The following is a 19,260-nucleotide window of genomic DNA, read 5'->3' as shown; positions in this document are numbered from 1 at the left end:
ATAAAGTGAGTTCATCAATGTAATGTATTAGTTAGAAAGTTGGGAGTTACTCTGTACCTTAACAGGGACTACTGCTGTCTGTACCATGTTCCTGAAACGCCCAACAGACGGGTCCACATCCTCTGTAAAGGCAAGAACAGTGAAGCTTTCAGTAAGAATACAGGAAAAGACAGAACATCTGTCAGGTAAAGAAACCTACATGAAGAATTCGTACATGGACCTCCTCAAAGCCAGCACCCTAGTAGATCTCAGTAAGCACAGGCATGCCCAAATTAAGAGAGGAACTAAGGGGACACCTAGTGGCTTGGTCTCAAGGTGAACTCATCAGATGTTCCGTAAGAAAGGCTTTCACTTAAATGGAGAATGGGGAAAGGGGAAAAATGGATGGCCTGTTTGCAGTGTCAGACAGACTGGAGTTCTGGGCTGAAAGCTGCCGCTGACAAGGCACTGCATGTGCTCAAAAGCACAACAGCTAGCCCCAGAACTCCTTGGAGGACCTTGAAGGAGGAGTAAGAAGAATTCAATGTAGAGTCTCTGAAAGTCTGAAAAAATTACCTTTTTTGTAAGGTGAATGACTGCCGTTTACACTAGGATGTTCTGCACGCTAAACTGGATAACCTTATAAATCAAAATGGTTATTCTGGGTGGTATACACTGCCAAATGATACTAGCTCCCAACTATATTTTAAAGTGCACACTCATTAATAAGCTACTCTTATTAATAGGAATATTATCCATATAAAATACCATTAATAGGAGTGCCATTAGTATAAAACAGCTAAGGGAGAAAAATAACTAATTAGGAATTGGATGCATCTTCAGAAGCATCTCCTTTTGAATGCGAATGATTTGTTTCAGATATGCAGACAAGTAGGAAAAAACCTCTGAGCTTGAGACAAATATCTATTAGACAACAGGTAAGGAAAGCATTAAGGGACAGATGAAAAACAACCAAGTTCAGTTCCCATTTGGATTCTAAAGAAGGTAAAAAATTGAAAACACTTTACTCCTTTTGGATCCACAAGATTTTTCCAACATCTGATAGAATTTTGAATAATGAAGCTGAGTGTGATATCCCTGTCCTGCACAAATCACGCGGTTATTTTACAGGTAGAAGAGAAGAAACAGAGAGAGGTCAAAGACTTGAGTGAGACATTTGAAAACAGCAGATCGCAAACAGTGACTGCCAAATTTCTGTTCTCCTCATCCATATGCAGCCATGAGGAATACTGGAGAATACAATGAGAACGCGGGAAGGAGGGCCTTCAGGGCATGAGCTAAAGATGAAAGCAAACTGCTTACCCGGATTGATGATTTCATCATCATCACTGAATGTCACTCTGGAGTTCTTCCGTTTTCTCTTTGGTCTCTGAATATCCAAGTTCCCTTCCTCAATGGTTAGTGTGGAAATTCTTTTGTTGTGAGCTGTATTAAACTCTGTCAGGTTCTAATGACAAATTTGGAGATGAAACAGTTTAAGCAACTGGTGTATGAAGTCTGATTTAATCATGTGATTGTGCATATCAAAAGATCACAGCACCCTGTTTAGCTTCAACTTTAGACCCCCAGGAAGAAAGAGTGCTCCAGTGCTGCAACAGGTTGCCCAGAGAGGTTGTGGAGTCTCTGTCTGCGGAGATATTCAGAACTTGACTGAGCACGATCCTGGGCAACCTGCTCGAGCAGGGAGGCTGGACCAGATCATCCCAAGAGGACCCTTCCAAACTCAACAACCCCGTGAATGCCACACGCTGCTTTCTCCTTCTTCGCTAGATAACTGTAGAAAATAGGGCAGCATTCACTGTTATCTGGCAATGGGGAACAATATGGGAAATCACCCCACACCTGGGGTAATATTAGTTGGAGAGCACGTACTCCCTGGCAAGCCTTTGTGAGAAGACCATTGGAACAGGAGGATTATTAGGTTACTGGCTCTGGGAAGCAGCACGATCACAGGCTTATCATGGCGGAACGAGATGGTTTGCATGTATTTGCAGCAAAAGACACCTCAGACTATCTTCAAAGCCAAGGAATTAAGAACCTGAACTTAAGTAAATCAGAGGGGAAGGCTATCTGTTTAGCTGGAAATGCCATCTAGGTACAATGTGCCATCGTACTCACGTCAAGTTCTGTCTCCTCCTCTGGCAGGCCCAGCAAACCCTTCAGCTCTTCATCTTCACCGCCCATTTTCTCATCTCCTTTAACTGCTGATGGCAGTGTCTGAGGCTTCTCTCGCAGAGTATACGCCCTTGTAGAAGCGCCAAATGAAACCGTGGAGTCAATGGGTATCTGTTGGGGTTTGTGAGGTTCCAAACGGATATGACCCAAGAATGTGCCATGTGCTGAGAACATCAAAATGCAAAAAAGTATGTTAGCCATCAGCTTGGGCTCACAGTATTTGAGTTCAAGTCTTGAGAAGTTCAGAAACTGTACATGGTTCTCTGAGATACGAGTCACTTAGGTACTGCTGAAAACATTAGCTATGTACGTTTTACCTTCCATCTCACAAACTAAGATAACACACATCAGAAGTCCTCAAAAAGTCATCGAAATAAACGACAAGCACCATTTACTTTCTGGATTCTTGTAGGCCCCAATGTACCATGTCATTCCCTCAGCACAAAAACCAGTATGTCAGGTTTTACATCTTGGGAAACCACCCTCAGAAGAGAAAGCTTTGATTGTTGAGAAAGTTGTGATGGAAAAAGTATCTCAGATCCACAAATGTTTAAGCACTGAAATATTGCACTTCTATCTGGGTAAATGTCACACTACTTACTGCTGTTCAGATCTATGAGGAAAACCCTCTTGAGATGTTTGTGATAGACCAATGCAGCATGGACCCGAGAGCAAGACTGGTGGTCAATGGTAAAATCACACAGATCCGGGTTTCTCCCAAAAAGATAGTATTTCTTCTCATCAATGATGAGCTTCTGAGGTAGAATATCAAACAGAGAAGCATATTAGACTCCTATAAACTTTTTGGATCTTCCTGGAAAAAAAAAATCAAGAACATGAACAAACAGAGCAAATCCAGAACAAAGCATCAACATCTAACCAACATTTCAGTTTTGTCTGACACTCTTCAATACAGAAACTCAAATCTTCTCTTTCTAAACTCAGAACAGCTGAATATGGAAGAGTCCCAGTTATACCCTTCTTTAACAGCCAATACAAGAGAGCCTGGGAAGGGCAGTAACTCTTCAAAGCACGAGATGGTCTCATACAAGAGATTCTCTCTCACATCTGCTCCCAAAGATTTTTACACGTTCCTCGAAGCAGATGACCGTAGGCCTTCTCTGAGCCAGGAATCTATGCTAAATGACCTCCAGCCTGATACAGAACATCAAAATTGCATTTCTGTATAGAAATGGACATGTAGGAGATTTCAGACCTTTATTACGAAGATGTAAAACTATACTGCATATGTACTGTGATAGGAATCCATATTAGTCTATCGAAGTAAACCATTAATTCCAGATGTTTCTTCTTAATCCTAGTTCTAATCTCTTCTTCAAACAAGACCTTGCATACTGTAGTATCAGTTACATAAACCATCTCTGAAACGCAAAGGAACATGTTGACAGCCCTACAGTGTACACAGCATATTTCTATTAACAGACGATGCTGTTGAAAGGAACTCCTCGCACCTACACGCTGAAGTACCTAAGCAGTGCAGTCTTCCACACTGTGCCCCAAGACCTTCATCTAACCTGCATTTTCTTGCTTCCAGCTGCACAAGTGAAAGGCTGGCAACACAGATTTGTTCCCAGACGGCTCCTCCTGCTTTTTGAAACATTTACCAAAGCCCACACAACGTTTCAATAGCATGATCAAGGGAATGCTGATGATACATTTTCCATCAGAAAACCCCCAGATCTTAGTTCAGGAAAACCTTGCTTTCATGAGATGGCCTGAGCTGAATCAGCATTTCGCCTGCTAAAGCACAAGGATTTCTCCCCTCTCCCTCCTTTCATTCCCAGCTATACAATCCTCTCCCCAAGTGCACTGCCACGCATCTGAGCGAAGTTTTCAGCTTGCAAAGCACTTTTTTGCTGCGTTGGTCTTCTACTGTTTTAGTGGACTGAATCAGTTTGCCTTCAATCAGATGCGTACCCAGCTGGGTCCAGCGACGCGATGGATCATATGGACTAGGACTGCGCCATGAGGAAGGACTTCCCTTCCTGGCAGCAGCATTCACGTCCATCAGTTGTTTGCTCCTCAGTTTTGCCAGCTGTAAAAACCACGCGCTCAGCTAGAAAGAGCCAACGTATCAGACTAGTTACAGGTAGCTGGTTTGTTGGGGTTTTTTTGAGCTATCAGAACGACCGACACAATGAGCAGCCAGACAGTTACGTATTCTGTGGCACTACCAAGTCACACAGAAAATAAGGAGACAGCTTGGAATAAGACACAGTCTTTATATTTACTCTTTCCTGTGAGCGTCGATGACACTGGAAGCTGGAACGTGGGCAGAATTAAGGAAGACTATAAAGCCCTGTGGGCGCAAGTGAAAAATATTGGTGCCCAACTTATCTTTTCCTCCATTTCACCAGTTGGAAGGAAGGGGGCAGCCAGAGAGAGATAATGCATATCAACTCCTGGCTACGTAGCTAGTGCTGTCGTGAGGAATTTGGCTTTTATGACAACATGACATTCTTTGACGATGATAACCTGTTAGGGAGGGATGGAATCCACCTGTCTAGAAGAGGCAAGGGAATCTTTGACAATAGGCTGGCCAACTTGTTGAGGCGGGCTTTAAACTGAAGGGCTTGGGGGGTGGGGGTCCGTGATGGCAATGCTCAGGCCATTGCATCCAACTGGGGAATAAGCTGCATCCAACTGGGGAATAAGCCAGGCCAACCAGAGAAGTGACAAACGTTCCTTAGCTGCCTCCCAAGATGAGATCCAGAAAGCCAGCCACCTTAAGAGTGTGTATGGCTGTGGTGGATCCTCTTGTGCCCCTTCAGGGAAACCTGCACGCTTGACTGACTCTCTGAAATGCCTGGACACCAACGCTTGCAGCATGGGGAATAAGAAGGAAGAACTAGAGATCTGCGTGCCGTCGCAGGGCCACGATCTCATTGCAGTTACAGAGACGTGGTGGGATAGCTCGCGTGACTGGAATGCTGGCTGGTCATGGATGGCTATGTACTTTTTAGGAAAGACAGGCCAGTGGGGTGAGATGGTAGAGTTGTTCTTTATGTGAGAAAGCAACTGAAACGTATTGAGCTTTGTCTGGGGGTGGATGAAGAAAGTGTTGAGAGCTTATGGGTAAGAATTAAAGGGCAAGGTAATATGGGAGACACTGTTGTGAGTATTTGCTACAGATCACTGGATCAGGAAGAGGAAGTCAATGAGGTCTTCTACAGACAGCTGAAAGGAGCCTCACCATCACAGGCCCTGGCTCTCATGAGGGACCTCAACCACCTTGACATTTGCTGGAAAGGCAACGCAGCCAGGCACACGCTGTCCCGGAGGCTTCTGCAGAGCATTAGTGACAACTTTTTGCCACAGGTGGTGGAAGAACCAATGAGGAAAGGTGCTCTGCTGGACCTTGTACTAACAAAGAAGGACCGGGTTGGGGATGTGACGGTTGAGGGTAGCCTTGGCTGCAGTGACCATGAAATGGTGGAGTTCAGGATCCTGCGTGGAAGAAGCACAGCAGTAAGTAGGATGACAATCCTGCAATTCAGGAGAGCTGACTTCGGCCTCTCCAAACACCTACCTGGAGGAATCCCATGGGTTAGGGCTCCAGCAGGTAGGCGGATACAAGAGAGATGGTTAATATTTGAGCACCACTTCCTCCACACTCAAGATCAGTGCATCCCTAGGAGCACGAAATCAGGCAAAGGAGGCAGGAGACCCGCAGGGATAAGCAAGGAGCTTCTGGAAAAACTCAGATGGAAGAAGGAAGTCTGCAGAATGTGGAAAATGGGACTGGCCACTTGGGAGAAATACAGGAGCGTTGTCAGAGTATGCAGGGATGCAATGAGGAAGGCTAGGGCCCGCTTGGAATTAAACCTGGCAAGGGGTGTCAAGAACAACACGAAGGGCTTCTTCAAGTTCATCAGTGGTGAAAGGAAGACCAGGGGAAACGTGGGCTCTCTGAGGAATGAGGTGGGTGCCTTAGTGACGGAGGACGCAGAGAAGGCAGAGTTACTGAATGCCTTCTTTGGTTCAGTCTTTACTGCTAAGGCCGGCCCTCAGGAATCCCAGACCCTGGAGAAAAGAGAAAATGCCTGGAGTAAGGAAGATTCTCCCTCGATCGAGGAGGATCAGGTTAGAGATCATTTAAACAAACTTGACATGCACAAATCCATGGGCCCTCATGGGATGCACCCAGGAGTGCTGAGGGAGCTGGCAGATGTTCTTGCAAAGCCACTCTCCATCATCTTTGACAGGTCGTGGAGAACAGGAGGTGCCTGAGGACTAGAGGAAAGCCACTGTCACTTCAGTCTTCCAAAAGGGCAAAAAGGAGGACCCAGGAAACTACAGGCCAGTCAGCCTCACCTCCGTCCCTGGAAAGGTGATGGAAGAGCTCCTTCTGGATGTCATTCCTAAGCACATAGAGAAAAAAAAGGTTATTGGGAGTGGTCAACATGGATTCACCAAGGGGAAATCATGCTTGACCAATCTGATAGCCTTCTACGGTGGCATGACTGGCTGGGTGGACGAGGGGGGAGCAGTGGATGTCATCTGCCTTGACTTCAGCAAGGCTTCTGACACAGTCTGCCATAACATCCTCATAGGTAAGCTGAGGAAGTGTGTGGGTTAGATGAGTGGACAGTGAGGTGGATCGAGACCTGGCTGAATAGCAGAGCTCAGAGAGTTGGGATCAGCGGCGCAGAGTCTAGTTGGAGGCCTGGAACTCGCGGTGTTCCCCAGGGGTCAGTACCGGCACCAGTCTTGTTCAACATATTCATCAACGACCTGGATGACGGAACAGAGTGCACCTCAGGAAGTTTGCTGATGATACAAAGCTGGGGGGGGCGTGGCTGACACACCAGAAGGCCATGCCGCCATTGAGCGAGACCTGGACAGGCTGGAGAGTTGGGTGGAGAGGAACCTAATGAAGTTCAACAAGGGCAAGTGGAGGGTGCTGCACCTGGGGAGGAATAAAACCATGCACCAGGACAGGTTGGGGGTGACCTGCTGGAGAGCAACTCTGCAGAGAGGGACCTGGGAGTCCTGGCGGACAACAAGTTGCCAGCAATGTGCCCCTGTGGCCCAGGCAGTCAATGGTCTCCTGGGATGCATCAAGAAGAGCATGGCCAGCAGGTGGAGGGAGGTCATCCTCCATCTCTGCTCTGCCCTGGGGAGGCCACATCTGGAGTGCTGGGTCCAGTTCTGGGCTCCCCAGTTCAAGACAGACAAGGAATTACCGGAGAGAGTCCAGTGCAGGGCTACAGAGATGATCTGGAGATGGCTGGAGCATCTCTGTGCTGAGGAAAGGCCGAGAGCCCTGGGGCTGTTCAGCTGGAGAAGAGCAGGCTGAGAGGGGATCTCATCAATGCTCAGCAAGAGCTAAAGGGTGGGTGTCAGGAGGATGGGGCCAGACTCTTCTCAGTGGTGCCCAGCGACAGGACAAGGGGGAACGGGCACGAACTGGAACACGGGAAATTCTGTCTGAACATGAGGAGGAACTTCTTTGCTGTGAGGGTGGCAGAGCCCTGGCACAGGCTGCCCAGAGAGGTGGTTGAGTCTCTGTCTCTGGAGACATTCCAAACCCACCTGGACGCGTTCCTGTGCCACCTGCTGTGGGTGACCCTGCTCTGGCAGGGGGTTGGACTAGATCTCTGAAGGTGTCTTCCAACCCCTGCCACTCTGTGACTCTGTGATTCCTCTGCCTTGTCTGCAAGCGTAAAAATCACATTGACCTCATTTTCTACAAATCACCTTGCAAAGGCACTGTTCACCTGCCCACCAATTATGAACTTCAGGACTTCTCGCACTGCTGCATTCAGATGTCACTTCCCCACTGATTATTATTATTTTTTATTTGTTTTTCAGATTTTCCCCCAGATGTGTTCTACGTTTTCTAGGTTGGATTTTTCTAGGTTCTGCTATATTTGTCAGCCCCCGTGCTGCAAGTTCTGGTAATGTGGTATGCAGTAATAGGTATTTAATTTATTTCTGTATGTTTATTCTCTCTTTTAGGTCACTAGAAGAATGAGTTAAGCAACTCAACTAGCATACATCATGATGACTTTACAATGGATTGATCCCACTTAGGTAATAATCTGCTAATGTCTTATTCCCAACTAACTCAAGGTATGTATTTTAAGCATCATTTCATGAGAGTAAATGCTTTCTTAAGTCTATTGACTTACATATTTTGGCCTGCTTCCTTAAAATAGCAAGATTTAGGTGATGAAGCTGCGTGCGTATCTATCAGCTCCCGACATCCACTACTAAACCAAGTAACTTCTCAACCAACTGGCCAATTTCAACCAGCACTAAAAGCTATTCAAGAAGTTGTGTGAAAACAAACAGCTAGATAGAATGACAACTTCATTAGTACTCTTAGCGATACACAGGCCAGCAGAAAATCCACAAGAGTGACAAAACTTAGGCTTTAACTACCAAAAATAATCACCTTTGTGAGTCCCCGTCTCATTTGACAAGACAGGAACCACAGCTTAACTAGCACTTCACCTTCAAGTACATTACCTGGTGACAAATGAAGCGCAAATGCAAAATGCAAGTGATTTTCCTCCAATTGCGACATTTAAAAAATGTGCGTGTCTCCTCTGAATCTATTTGTGTCTGGTGGGGAATAGCGCACCTCAAAGCCTTTTTGGATAAAAAACCCAAGAAAGCAATATTCTGAAACAGTCTACTGGATTCTGCTCTTACCTGGCTACTTTTTTATAATTTTCTGTCTCTTTACAGATACTGGTTTCCACAAGACCCTCCCCCTCAGAATCAACTAGAAAGTACAAGCCACTGATAAAGTGCTTAAACTAGTACATGGTTTCGTCAGTTCTTTCTGGTTCAATTTTATTTCACTTTCTTTTTTCTTTTAATTCCACCTGTAAATAGATCAATCTCTTCCCTGTACACTCTCCATGCTACTGTGCTTTTGTTACATTTTTCCCTGGAAGCCTTAATCAACACGTGTTATTCCATTAGTCTCACCGATATTTTCCCTTAAAATCAGAGTTGTTTCATCCAGCTATTGGCCTGTGGATACCCTGGTGTTTGTTACAGTGCATCTTTTGAGAAATGCTCGTCAGGTTTTCTGGGGATTCAACTCCATAGCAACGGATTTATGTCCAATATTACGCAGTACCTTGCCCCTTCAGGTCAGCACTCTGAGTCTTCCCAAATTCAATACCTTTGTACTAACGAGTTCTATGATTCCACTTCGTCAGAAAGATGAGAACTAACTTTCCCTTTTTTTCTCTCGTGTATTTGAAAAAAAATGCTGTGTAAACACAACTCTGATCCAAACAAGTGGATCTTCAGAAGCCGATTCATTACTCCACATTTCACTGCTCAGCTCCACAAGCACTTATTTCGCAAATTCAAGCACCATAAGAACGGGTCCAACAATTTGTCGTTCTTGTCCACAACTGAACCAAAACAAGTGTCCCATAAGTTCTCATTTGCACCCACTATGCACAAAACGATACCATTCTCACCTGACAGCGCCTCAAGAGATTTTGCAAAGACACAAATGAATTCATAGATGGGAAATATAGCAACAAATCATCAACAGAGAAAATAATTTTATTGCCTTTACTTCAAGATAATGTTTCCAAAATTTTCTGTGCCTCTGAGCTATAACCCAGTGTTTTCCTTTATACACTGAGCTTAAACACTTCATGGCTTGGTTTAATGTCGCACTTTTCGGACCCAGCAATCACAAGGTGTACCTCAGACCTCTGTGCAAGACCCGGGACACGGATGGCTCGGTTAGTATCAAGTGCTCAGTAATCCACAGGATTTAAAAATGTTCCTTCTTGGGTACTGCTGTCTACCATAAGACACAAAACTGAAAAACTATTTGCCCCGCGTACCAAAAAGGGAAACAGACGGATCACATTCAAACGCTGTTAATGTGTTGCACGGTTCCCGTACTTAGCCACAGCACACTGTCTCTTGTAACCCCCACCGTCGAGAGGAGTTAAGCCATCGCCTGCACACAGTGCGCAAGGCCACAAAGCAACCACAGAGGCGTGCTGGATGGATCAGTCTGCTAGAATGCCCCCACCGAGCCAGCTCTTCTCAGTCTTGCTCCAGCAGAGAGAAGGACCACAGCAAGCCAGAGCTCGGCACTACACCCGTAGGTGCCTGCACCCGGTCACCGCTTGCCACAGCATTCGGCACACATTACACACCGAGCGGCGGGCAGGCTGTACCCCACTGGTCCATCACACTGACAGCCAACGTCGGATATTCAGGAGGTAAAACAAACTCCACGGTCATTCTGTAATCTCTTTGTAATCTCATCCTCTACTGAACCCTGGAGTACTCAGCTAGCAGACTAGCAATGGCTGTTAACAGTGCTCTGTGCGACAGCAAAAAGAACCTCTTCTAGGTTATCAAGAAGGGAATGAGGATGTTTGTACCACCCGCCTTCCCAATGCGGACAGAGACCTCAGGCATACAAAGACAACTTGGGCCTCCGGTAGGTCTGGGCAAGCACAGTCTCAGAATCTGACACCCCTGGGACGATATTCCTGTCAATTTATCAACACCAAATTTGCTCATCTATTGTCAAAACCAATGGTGCATCCTGAGCTTCCATATGGCATTTTGCTGCATTTTTTTTTTTTCAGTCCTTACCATGACTCCCATGATAGACATTTGCCTCACATCCAAGGATTAATTCAGCAGAGAGATTAATTCACATAAACTCTTTCATCCTAAAGCTCACTCTCCAGGCTCAAAAATCCAAAGGAAACATGACAAGAAAAAACTCATCTTATAGAATAAGTCTCCCAGGTGGGAAGGCAGCATTATGTTTGGCCACCTGCCACATACCAAAAAACCCAAAGTCACCGCCGTTTGGCTTTGCTCATTAAATCTCATTACGCAGCCTGAAAGAAATAATGAAAAACTCAGTGCCACGTACAATCCTTACCTCCGATGCTGCTGCCAGGATGGCAGTGAGAAGGCTGAGCTAAGCAGCAGTCCTACTACAGCGCTCTCATCTCTGAAAACGATTCTGAACATGTAACAGTACCATGAGAGGCAGAATACATGGTCCCTGGTTTGAAGAAGAACGCAGTGCAAAGGGTTTGAAAGCTATAGTACCTACAGAGCGCCAGTGAAGTCCGGGTAGTGGGTATGAGCCAACCCAGCCATGTCTTGTATGAACTAATGAGCCACTCTGAAGATGCAGTAAATGTGTCTGATTCCTTTAAAATTAAGGCTGAGCAAAGATCTCTTTTCTGCCAATCTTCTGTGTCTTAACATCCAGAGTAACAATAGTCCCTCAAAACAGTCTGTGAAACCAACAGTAAAGGACTATAAAGAAAAGCCTCATTTTATCGGTTTCTGGCCTGGGAAAACACAAGTTTATTTGTGAGATACCTATTTGTGACACCTCTATCTGCTTTCCTATTCTGGTAACTTAACCAAATTCTAATCAGTAAATCTCTCCTGCTAGACACCAGAAGGAACACTTAATACTGTCTGACACTCCTATAGTGGCATACGCTACAAACCAGCCAAGATTTTAAGCTACCCAAGTCTTTCTTTATCTAACACCGAGTTCTTAATTTTCCAAGTTTCTGTTCAGAACAGTTGGCTCAACTTTGTAAACTTTTGCTGCCCAGAAACGTTTCTCTGTTTCAGTCAATGGCACATTAGGAGTCTCTCCACAGCTAAAATACTTTCACTGGCTTGGGTCCTCTCTGTCAACCGTGTTAAAGAGCCTTTTTTAATTTACCACTTTTGATTGGAAAAACCTTGTTTTGAAAAATCTGAATGTTGATCAGTACAATAATAACATGACCTCTAGTTATCAACAGTGACAAAATATAAATATAAGACAAAATATGAAATAGAGAATGAGGCGGTGTATATCAGACAAATTCCTTTGCTGCAATAAAAATAACTCATTGTATCTGTGCTAATCACAGCACTGTTCACAGATCCAGAACACGGGATGAAAAATCATACTGTATTCATACTGCAGGACAGGGCGACAACCCTACAAAATACAGGATGCCCAGTTAATCTTACTGCAAAACAAAACAAAAAAACCCCAACACTCCCCCCAACAACGCCCAAACCTGACCAGATGAGTAAGAGTAAAAACTATTCACTTTGTGCTGCTTCTTTGAGATACTTTTTTGCATTTGAGATTTCTTTCCCCATATTATTTGAGTTTCTGCTCCCGAAGTTCATCAGACAAGGTGCCTTCTGGCTGCAGTCTGAGACCTCCTATATAAGTATATTGTAGGAACCAAATGTCGGCTTTGGTCCAAAATTAAGTTTGGAAGAAATAAGGCTCCGCAAAATATGGAGTTTCTCACAAAAAAATTATTTTTTTTTTCCTCTCTCTTACAAGGGCAGGTTTAATGTTCAGGAATCAAAGTGTCATTGTTTGCTAGGTGAGCACTGCAGCTTTGTACCCCTTCAAAGAGCGCACCTTATCAGAAGATAACTGATGGGAGCACCGCATGGCATGAGACAGCCTTAGAGTACAGGCAAGGGAAAATTCAATTCATTCTGAAGTGTCAGAGTAAAACAAACTGTTTTGAAAATAATGAATACGAGAGAGAAAGGAAATATTTATGAGTGAATGTGGAAAATGTCGGGAAATTTTCTACTGCCTATGTCTGTGTATACACTGCACCAAATACATACAAAACCTCTTTTCATACCTCAATGAGTTTGTCTCCTTTGACTACATCCAGATGTAAGCCAGGTGGCGGTTTCCCTGCCCTGGAAAATAAAGACAGACAAATATAGTATCAAAATATTTAATAAAAAGCTTATTAGTATTAGAGTTGATACTCCATTAGAGCTACAGACCAAAGCTACATAGAAGTAAGAATTATTTTGGGGAAAATATGAAAATACCATAATTTTCTTTTCCTCCCTACAGATTCCTTCTGACAACACATTAAACACGACTTCTTTTTATAACAAGAGTTAAGCTAACAGGACATGAGGCATTTCAAGCCTTACTTCCAGGTGAAAAATTGCTAATTTACAAAAATGAGTAGAGCACTCCTGGAAGAACGTGATATAAGGCCAGGAAGAGGCTAACGACTAGAGAAGGGGGTAGGCCAGGTCTGTTTGCTTAAGGGCCTGCTCAAGGGCTCTGTTTTCTCATGTTACCTTCAAAACAGTAGTTCTCTACCCATAGCTGCTGAGAGGAATGGAAACGTCTACCATCGTTCCCCTCTAGGACTGGTAATGGCCAAAAACCTGAAAGAGGCTTCAAAACCACCTGTAATATTATAAAAACGTTGGCCAACAGACAGCGCTCCTCCACGCTCACCCTATGATCAAACTTTCCTACCAACAGAGGTAACACAGAAGAGAGCACAGTATGAGATGGCGAGGGTCCCCTACCCTAGGAGAGCACAATCCTCCTCCACCAAACTCTCACACAAGCAGCAGCTCAGCTCCCCCAGCCACACAGCTCCATCCCTGCTCACCTCCCATGAAGCAGACTCACCAGTCAGACAGCGTTACTCCCACCTGGGCAAAGGGAGCAGAGGCACCTGGGACTCGGCAACGCACAACAAAACAAGGCTAATGCGCAGGAGAACCCATGAGGACTAGCAGCATCAAAAACATATTTGGTATTTACAGTGCTCAAACCCAGGTATCACTGTGGTAGCGACACGCTGCCCCTCACTGCGTAGGATCTTTGGCTGTTGACAGCAAATGATCTTTTTCTGCTCAGATCTGTAAAAATCTGCATCTCCGGTACTTCTTCACTAATAATGGCACTGCTGCTTGTCTCTGTGGCTGGACCAACTTTCTAGGCAATAGCAGTGACCCAGTTCTCAGCTACATTCCTGCCCTTCTGAAGACCAACCGCAGAGGAGATCGCATTCCCATTTCCTGCTTTGCTCACTGCACGGAGCAAGCCAAGAGAACAGTGACAATGGGTAGCAACATTCTCAGCATGGCTAGAGAAGAAAGAAAGGTCACTTGTAATTGAAGTTGTTGGAGGGGGTTAAATACAGATGTTCATGTTTCTGGGACGTGCCTCACAATTTGAAGGTTTCTTCTGTGTCCCCAGGTCAGCTGGTTACTGTACACACACTCTCCTAGATAACTTCACACAAGAACACAGTCCTCTTATTTCTACTTTATTTCTGTCTCAGGTATTGCACAGGTATTTTCCATTCTTGCTCTAAATCCATTTTACTAGCCTGATACCCATTCCGTATGATGACTTCTACAAGGATTGACTCTTCCAGTCACTCCAGTACAGCTAGGGGACCACCTCCTCTCCAGTACTGCTCCAGGGTCATACAGCCAGGCTACCCCTAAGTACTGCTGTCTCCTGCTGTGCTCCCCTCAGATCTCAGCGCTCACTGTTCACTGAAGACAGGTTTCATCCATAGATTCACATCCACTTCTCAGTGTTGCCTCTTTCTGCCCCTGAGCACTGGTAAACTTGTTTTTCTCCATTCCACTGAAATTACCAAGTTCTAGTTACTCTGCAACACAACTTTTGATAATTTTCACAAAGCCTGCCTTACTCTGATACAACAAAAGCTGCTTCCCCCACCTTTCTTTTTTTTCCCTCTTCCAAATAGGTAAACCTTTCAACAAATTAATTCTTCAAGCAAGTCTACTGACTTATTCAGTCTGGCCTCTGCTTTTCGGTGATCTCTTCCTGGATACTCAACAGTTAGCCTGCCCTAAAAACATTTTAGCAACATCTTCAACGTACCTGTTAGGGACCGGGAAAGCTCCCAGGTGCTCTAGCACAACCACTTTCCTCTTCTGTGAAATGAATCCTGTCCTATGGTCATCTTTTACCATACACAATCTCCAATTTTTCATTACCCCCTCTACTTTTAGTTTCACCCTTTAGTTTTACCTTCAACTTTATTTTGAACACAGAAAAAATGCCAAGCAGCAGCACAAGATAGTGCCTTCAGCTATGAATTAAGATGCCTGAAAAATTTATCTATTCTCTGACCTCTTTTGGACTGAGAATCCTCTGTAGACAGTATTTCCCCAATCAACCTATGTCTACAAAACACTGAACACAGTAAGGTTGTAAATACTGATTGTAATACTATCAAAACAAACTCACAGAAATAATTTCTGGTAGAAAAAACCCCTTGGAACAGATTAAATCAATGCCACAGCTTAGGCTGCTGAAGTTAGATTCCTCAAAAGTCTTTTAATGAAAAAAGTATAAAGGTTTTCCAGTTTTATATTCAAAACTAATTAGTTCCAGAGTCACCAAAGACCAGAAGTGATGGCTGTATTCGGAAGCATCAACAACCCCTCACATGCTCTGCCCTACTGGACCCCTCACCTCATACATCAAGGAAGTAAAACATTGAAAGGAAATATCTTGCAAAAATCTACTACAAGAAAGTTTGTGAGAAAGTTGGTACTGTGCTATTAGAGGAGAGCAGTTTATTCCCCTCTTATTTCCAGTGTTTTAAAAAAAGTCCTCTCCCAGTAACTAATGTGCTAAAATATCCACTAAACTCATTTTCCTACACAGTTCTGAAGGATGGAGAATTACTTGAGGTCAACAGACTCTCTTCTCTGTAGAACACAGAGGGACAGCCAGGCTTAGCACTGCTTCAAGACAAATGATCTCACATCAGAATCCGTCTCCGGCATAAGTGCTGGCCTTTGAAAGAGAGAAACAAGCAGCTGCTCTGTACCTTCCAGATTGTGTGTCACAGTCCCCACTGCCTGAATGTCTTCTGCTCTCTATAGGTCAGCATTCTGCAAATGACCTTAAAATAAGACCTGAGAGTTAATGACCACTAGTTCAGTAAGTTTAACTGAGACAAAGTATGCTTAGACTGCCTACTGAATCAGCAATGACTTACCTGGGAGAAGAGAAGCCTTCCGGAGAATTAACGAGGCTGACTGGCAAGGAGAACATGACCACAACAGTATCATTAAATGAATTCTCTGGATCAGAGAAGAGGAGAGAGGACAGCCCACACTAGAGCTTTTCTTCACTAAGAATGGGTTCAAGGAACTCAAAGAAGTATCAGAAAGTTTATGAGAATTGATAAAAATAAGTAACAAACTGCAAAACCCAGGTAGTATTTAGCCAAGTATTCTAAGAGATATCAAATACCACTCTTCTACACTTAGCAGTTTATCAATCTACTGCTTAAACTACCCTCACTATCAGAGAAATGAAAAGTATCAACTGATGATGCTAATTTTAAAGTATATTTCAGTGTAGTGGAAACTACATACAGTGAAGTCAAGTTCTGACTGTGAAACTGCGCAGAATAGAATAGACTACTTCACTTGGAAGGGCTCTAGAGAGATCTAGCGAGATCGAGAGAGGTGATTCTCCTGCTCTGCTCTGGTGAGACCCCACCTGGAGTCCTGTGTCCAGCTCTGGAGCCCTCAGCACAAGAAGGAACATGGACCTGTTGGAGCGGGGCCAGAGGAGGGCCATGAGGATGATCCGAGGGCTGGAGCCCCTCTGCTGTGAGGACAGGCTGAGAGAGTTGGGGGGGGTTCAGCCTGGAGAAGAGAAGGCTCCGGGGAGACCTTAGAGCCCCTTCCAGTCCCTGAAGGGGGCCTACAGGAAAGCTGGGGAGGGGCTGTTTGCAAGGGCATGGAGCGACAGGACGAGGGGCAGTGGTTTAAACTAGAGCAGGGCAGGTTTAGATCAGCCATGAGGAAGAAGTTCTTTCCACTGAGGGTGGTGAGACACTGGCCCAGGTCGCCCAGAGAGGGGGTGGAGGCCCCATCCCTGGAGACATTCAAGGCCAGGCAGGATGAGGCTCTGAGCAACCTGATCTAGTTACAGATGTCCCTGCTGACTGCAGGGGGTTGGACTAGATGGCCTTTAGAGGCCCCTTCCAACCCAACACAGTCTATGATTCTATGATCTAAGATGATCATCTAGTCCAGCTACCTGACCACTTCAGGGCTGACCAAAAGCTAACGCATGTTATTAAAGGCATTGCCCAAATGCTTCTTAAACCCTGACAGGCTTGGGGCATCGACCACCTCCCCAGGAAACCTGTTCCAGTGTGTGACCACCCCCTCGGTAAAGAAATGCTTCCTAATGCCCAGTCTAAACCTCCTCTCGCACAGCTTTGAACCATTCCCACATATCCCTGGATACCAGGGAGAAGAGTTCAGCTCCTCCCTCTCCACTTCGCCTCCTCAGGAAGCCCTAGAGAGCAGAGCTGTAGAAACTGTATTACTGAGCAGAACCAGTAGACAGACGGGGACTCAATAATAGCCAGACCAGAAGAGAGTCATCTAATCCACACTTCAATAGTCAACAATGTTTGTCCTTCAGAAACTTGATGATATGTGGGGCATGACAGTTCTTCCAATGCCAGGGAAACACTTTTCTTGGATTAAAGGAGGATAAATCTTGCTTTGAATTACACATAATCTGCTCCTTTTGGCCTCCGTAAGAATCCAAAGATGACAATGACCACGCTGAAAGATGTTTTGTTTGACAGAATACAACCAAGCACTGAAATAGTTTCTATTCTACTTAAGATAAACTGAGCGTCCTGGGAAAGGAGTTAATGTGGTATCTGGATAAAACTGATGTTTATTAGTGAAATCAGTTGACTCCTTGCAAGGGAAAGTGGGCATATTCATGGATGATGAGAAACGAATAGGGAATTGACACTAGCACCCTGCCCCAGCAGTGCTGTTCACTACCTGTACAACAGACGGGGAGTTAAAAGAAGGACTGGTTTCATATTCAAAATATTCCTAATGGGGTGTTGGCTATTTGGGTTTTGGTCGTTTCTTTGTGTTTTGGGTTTTTTTTTTTTTTAGTATTTTTTTTTAATTGCAACGTGAACTTTCCTTAAAACAACACTCTTCGAAACATGCATACAGGATGTCTACTATTTACACAGTGGTCCAAAAATACTGTATTCATGTTCCTTTAGCCCATTTCTCTGTGAAATGAGAGCACTACTTAATCAAGAGAGCAGCGCTGCTTCTGTACGACTTCAAGAACTCTATTTATCTTTCACATTCCTGTGGAATGGTATCAGGCAGATCAAACTGACAAACCCAGAGTAAGGAACCTTTTGCAAAATAAAAAACTACCTTCACTAACTAGTCTCGGGTGCCTCACACAGGAATACTCTCCCAGCTTCTAACAGTTACCAACTCGAGGACTATCCATTTAAACAGCTGTCTGCAAAAATTGCTGTAAGAACCCACGTAAACTTAATGCATTCACGGAATGTTACACAAACAATTTCACAGATCACCTATGTATAGCTGAGGCACCCTCTCCACTATTTAGCCACAAACCTGCTTGCTATTAATTTCATTTTGCAAACTCTAGTTCTTCTCCTCAAAAGGACAGCAAACACTCATCTCCTACAGACCTTCTGTTCATTATTGAAGACACCCAACACATCTCCGAGTTGTTCCTTTTCCAGACAGAAGGGGAGCCTAGGCTAACCACCTGTAGGACAGCTTCCTATATCTTTGGCTTAGGTAATACTTAAAAATAATACTCAGAAAGAATTCACATGGTTCTTGAGGAGGCAAGTAAGATCACACAATCTAGCAGAATTACTGGAGATGACCAAGAAGACGTAAACAAGGCTATCAGTACGGTAGACTGGCATTTTTAAAAAAGCTTTTGACAAAATTATCCTATGGAAATTAAGGTGTGACAGGGAAAAGAAATGCTAACCCATGAGGGAACGTAAATGATTAAGAGTCAGGAAGGAGCAGGGTTCTGCAAGGGCTCTGTAACGTTTATATGCAGTCTGGAAAAAAAGGAGCCAACGAATAAATGAGAAAAATCACTTATGACAACAGTTACGCAGAAAACTCAAAACAGACTACAGTGCTGTAAATGAATGTCATGATACTGCACTACTGCTTGAGAAAACATCCTGGGGAAAAAAAGATAATAAAAATCAGCACTCTTGAGGGCTAGTACACGCTAGAGAAAGACCACCTCAACTACGCAAACACAACGAGGAGCTCCAGGCCCACTGCAACGCAGGAAAGATCTAGAGCCATCACAACTCTGTTCAGAAAGAATCAGAGGAACAGTTGACAAAGCAAAACGATCATAAGGAAGAAACTATAAAAATATGATGTTTTCACATCTCGAAT

At 44.4% G+C, this 19,260-nt stretch overlaps 1 protein-coding gene and 1 non-coding gene across 3 annotated transcripts in view; both read right to left on the bottom strand.

Annotated features, from left to right (window-relative positions):
* PPP1R8 (protein phosphatase 1 regulatory subunit 8) overlaps positions 1-19,260 on the bottom strand; it is a 30,777-nt gene that overhangs the window by 3,378 nt on the left and 8,139 nt on the right. Inside the window, exons 2-6 of one of the 2 annotated variants that reach the window (XM_074562715.1) lie at positions 12,840-12,900; positions 2,777-2,930; positions 2,119-2,339; positions 1,303-1,447; positions 58-122 (exon numbers count right to left, since the gene is read on the bottom strand). In XM_074562715.1, the coding sequence (XP_074418816.1) occupies positions 58-122; positions 1,303-1,447; positions 2,119-2,339; positions 2,777-2,930; positions 12,840-12,900 (646 nt within the window). Of the gene's footprint in view, positions 1-57; positions 123-1,302; positions 1,448-2,118; positions 2,340-2,776; positions 2,990-12,839; positions 12,901-19,260 lie in introns of both variants that reach the window. The other variant, XM_074562716.1, reaches the window with a different exon arrangement.
* LOC141733255 (small Cajal body-specific RNA 1) lies at positions 9,769-9,934 on the bottom strand. The gene has a single exon (XR_012584252.1).

Source organism: Larus michahellis, chromosome 19 (genome assembly GCF_964199755.1).
Source record: "Larus michahellis chromosome 19, bLarMic1.1, whole genome shotgun sequence".
Taxonomy (NCBI): domain Eukaryota; kingdom Metazoa; phylum Chordata; class Aves; order Charadriiformes; family Laridae; genus Larus; species Larus michahellis.
Note: the sequence above shows the minus strand (reverse complement) of the source record. Positions and strands in the feature narration are given on the sequence as shown.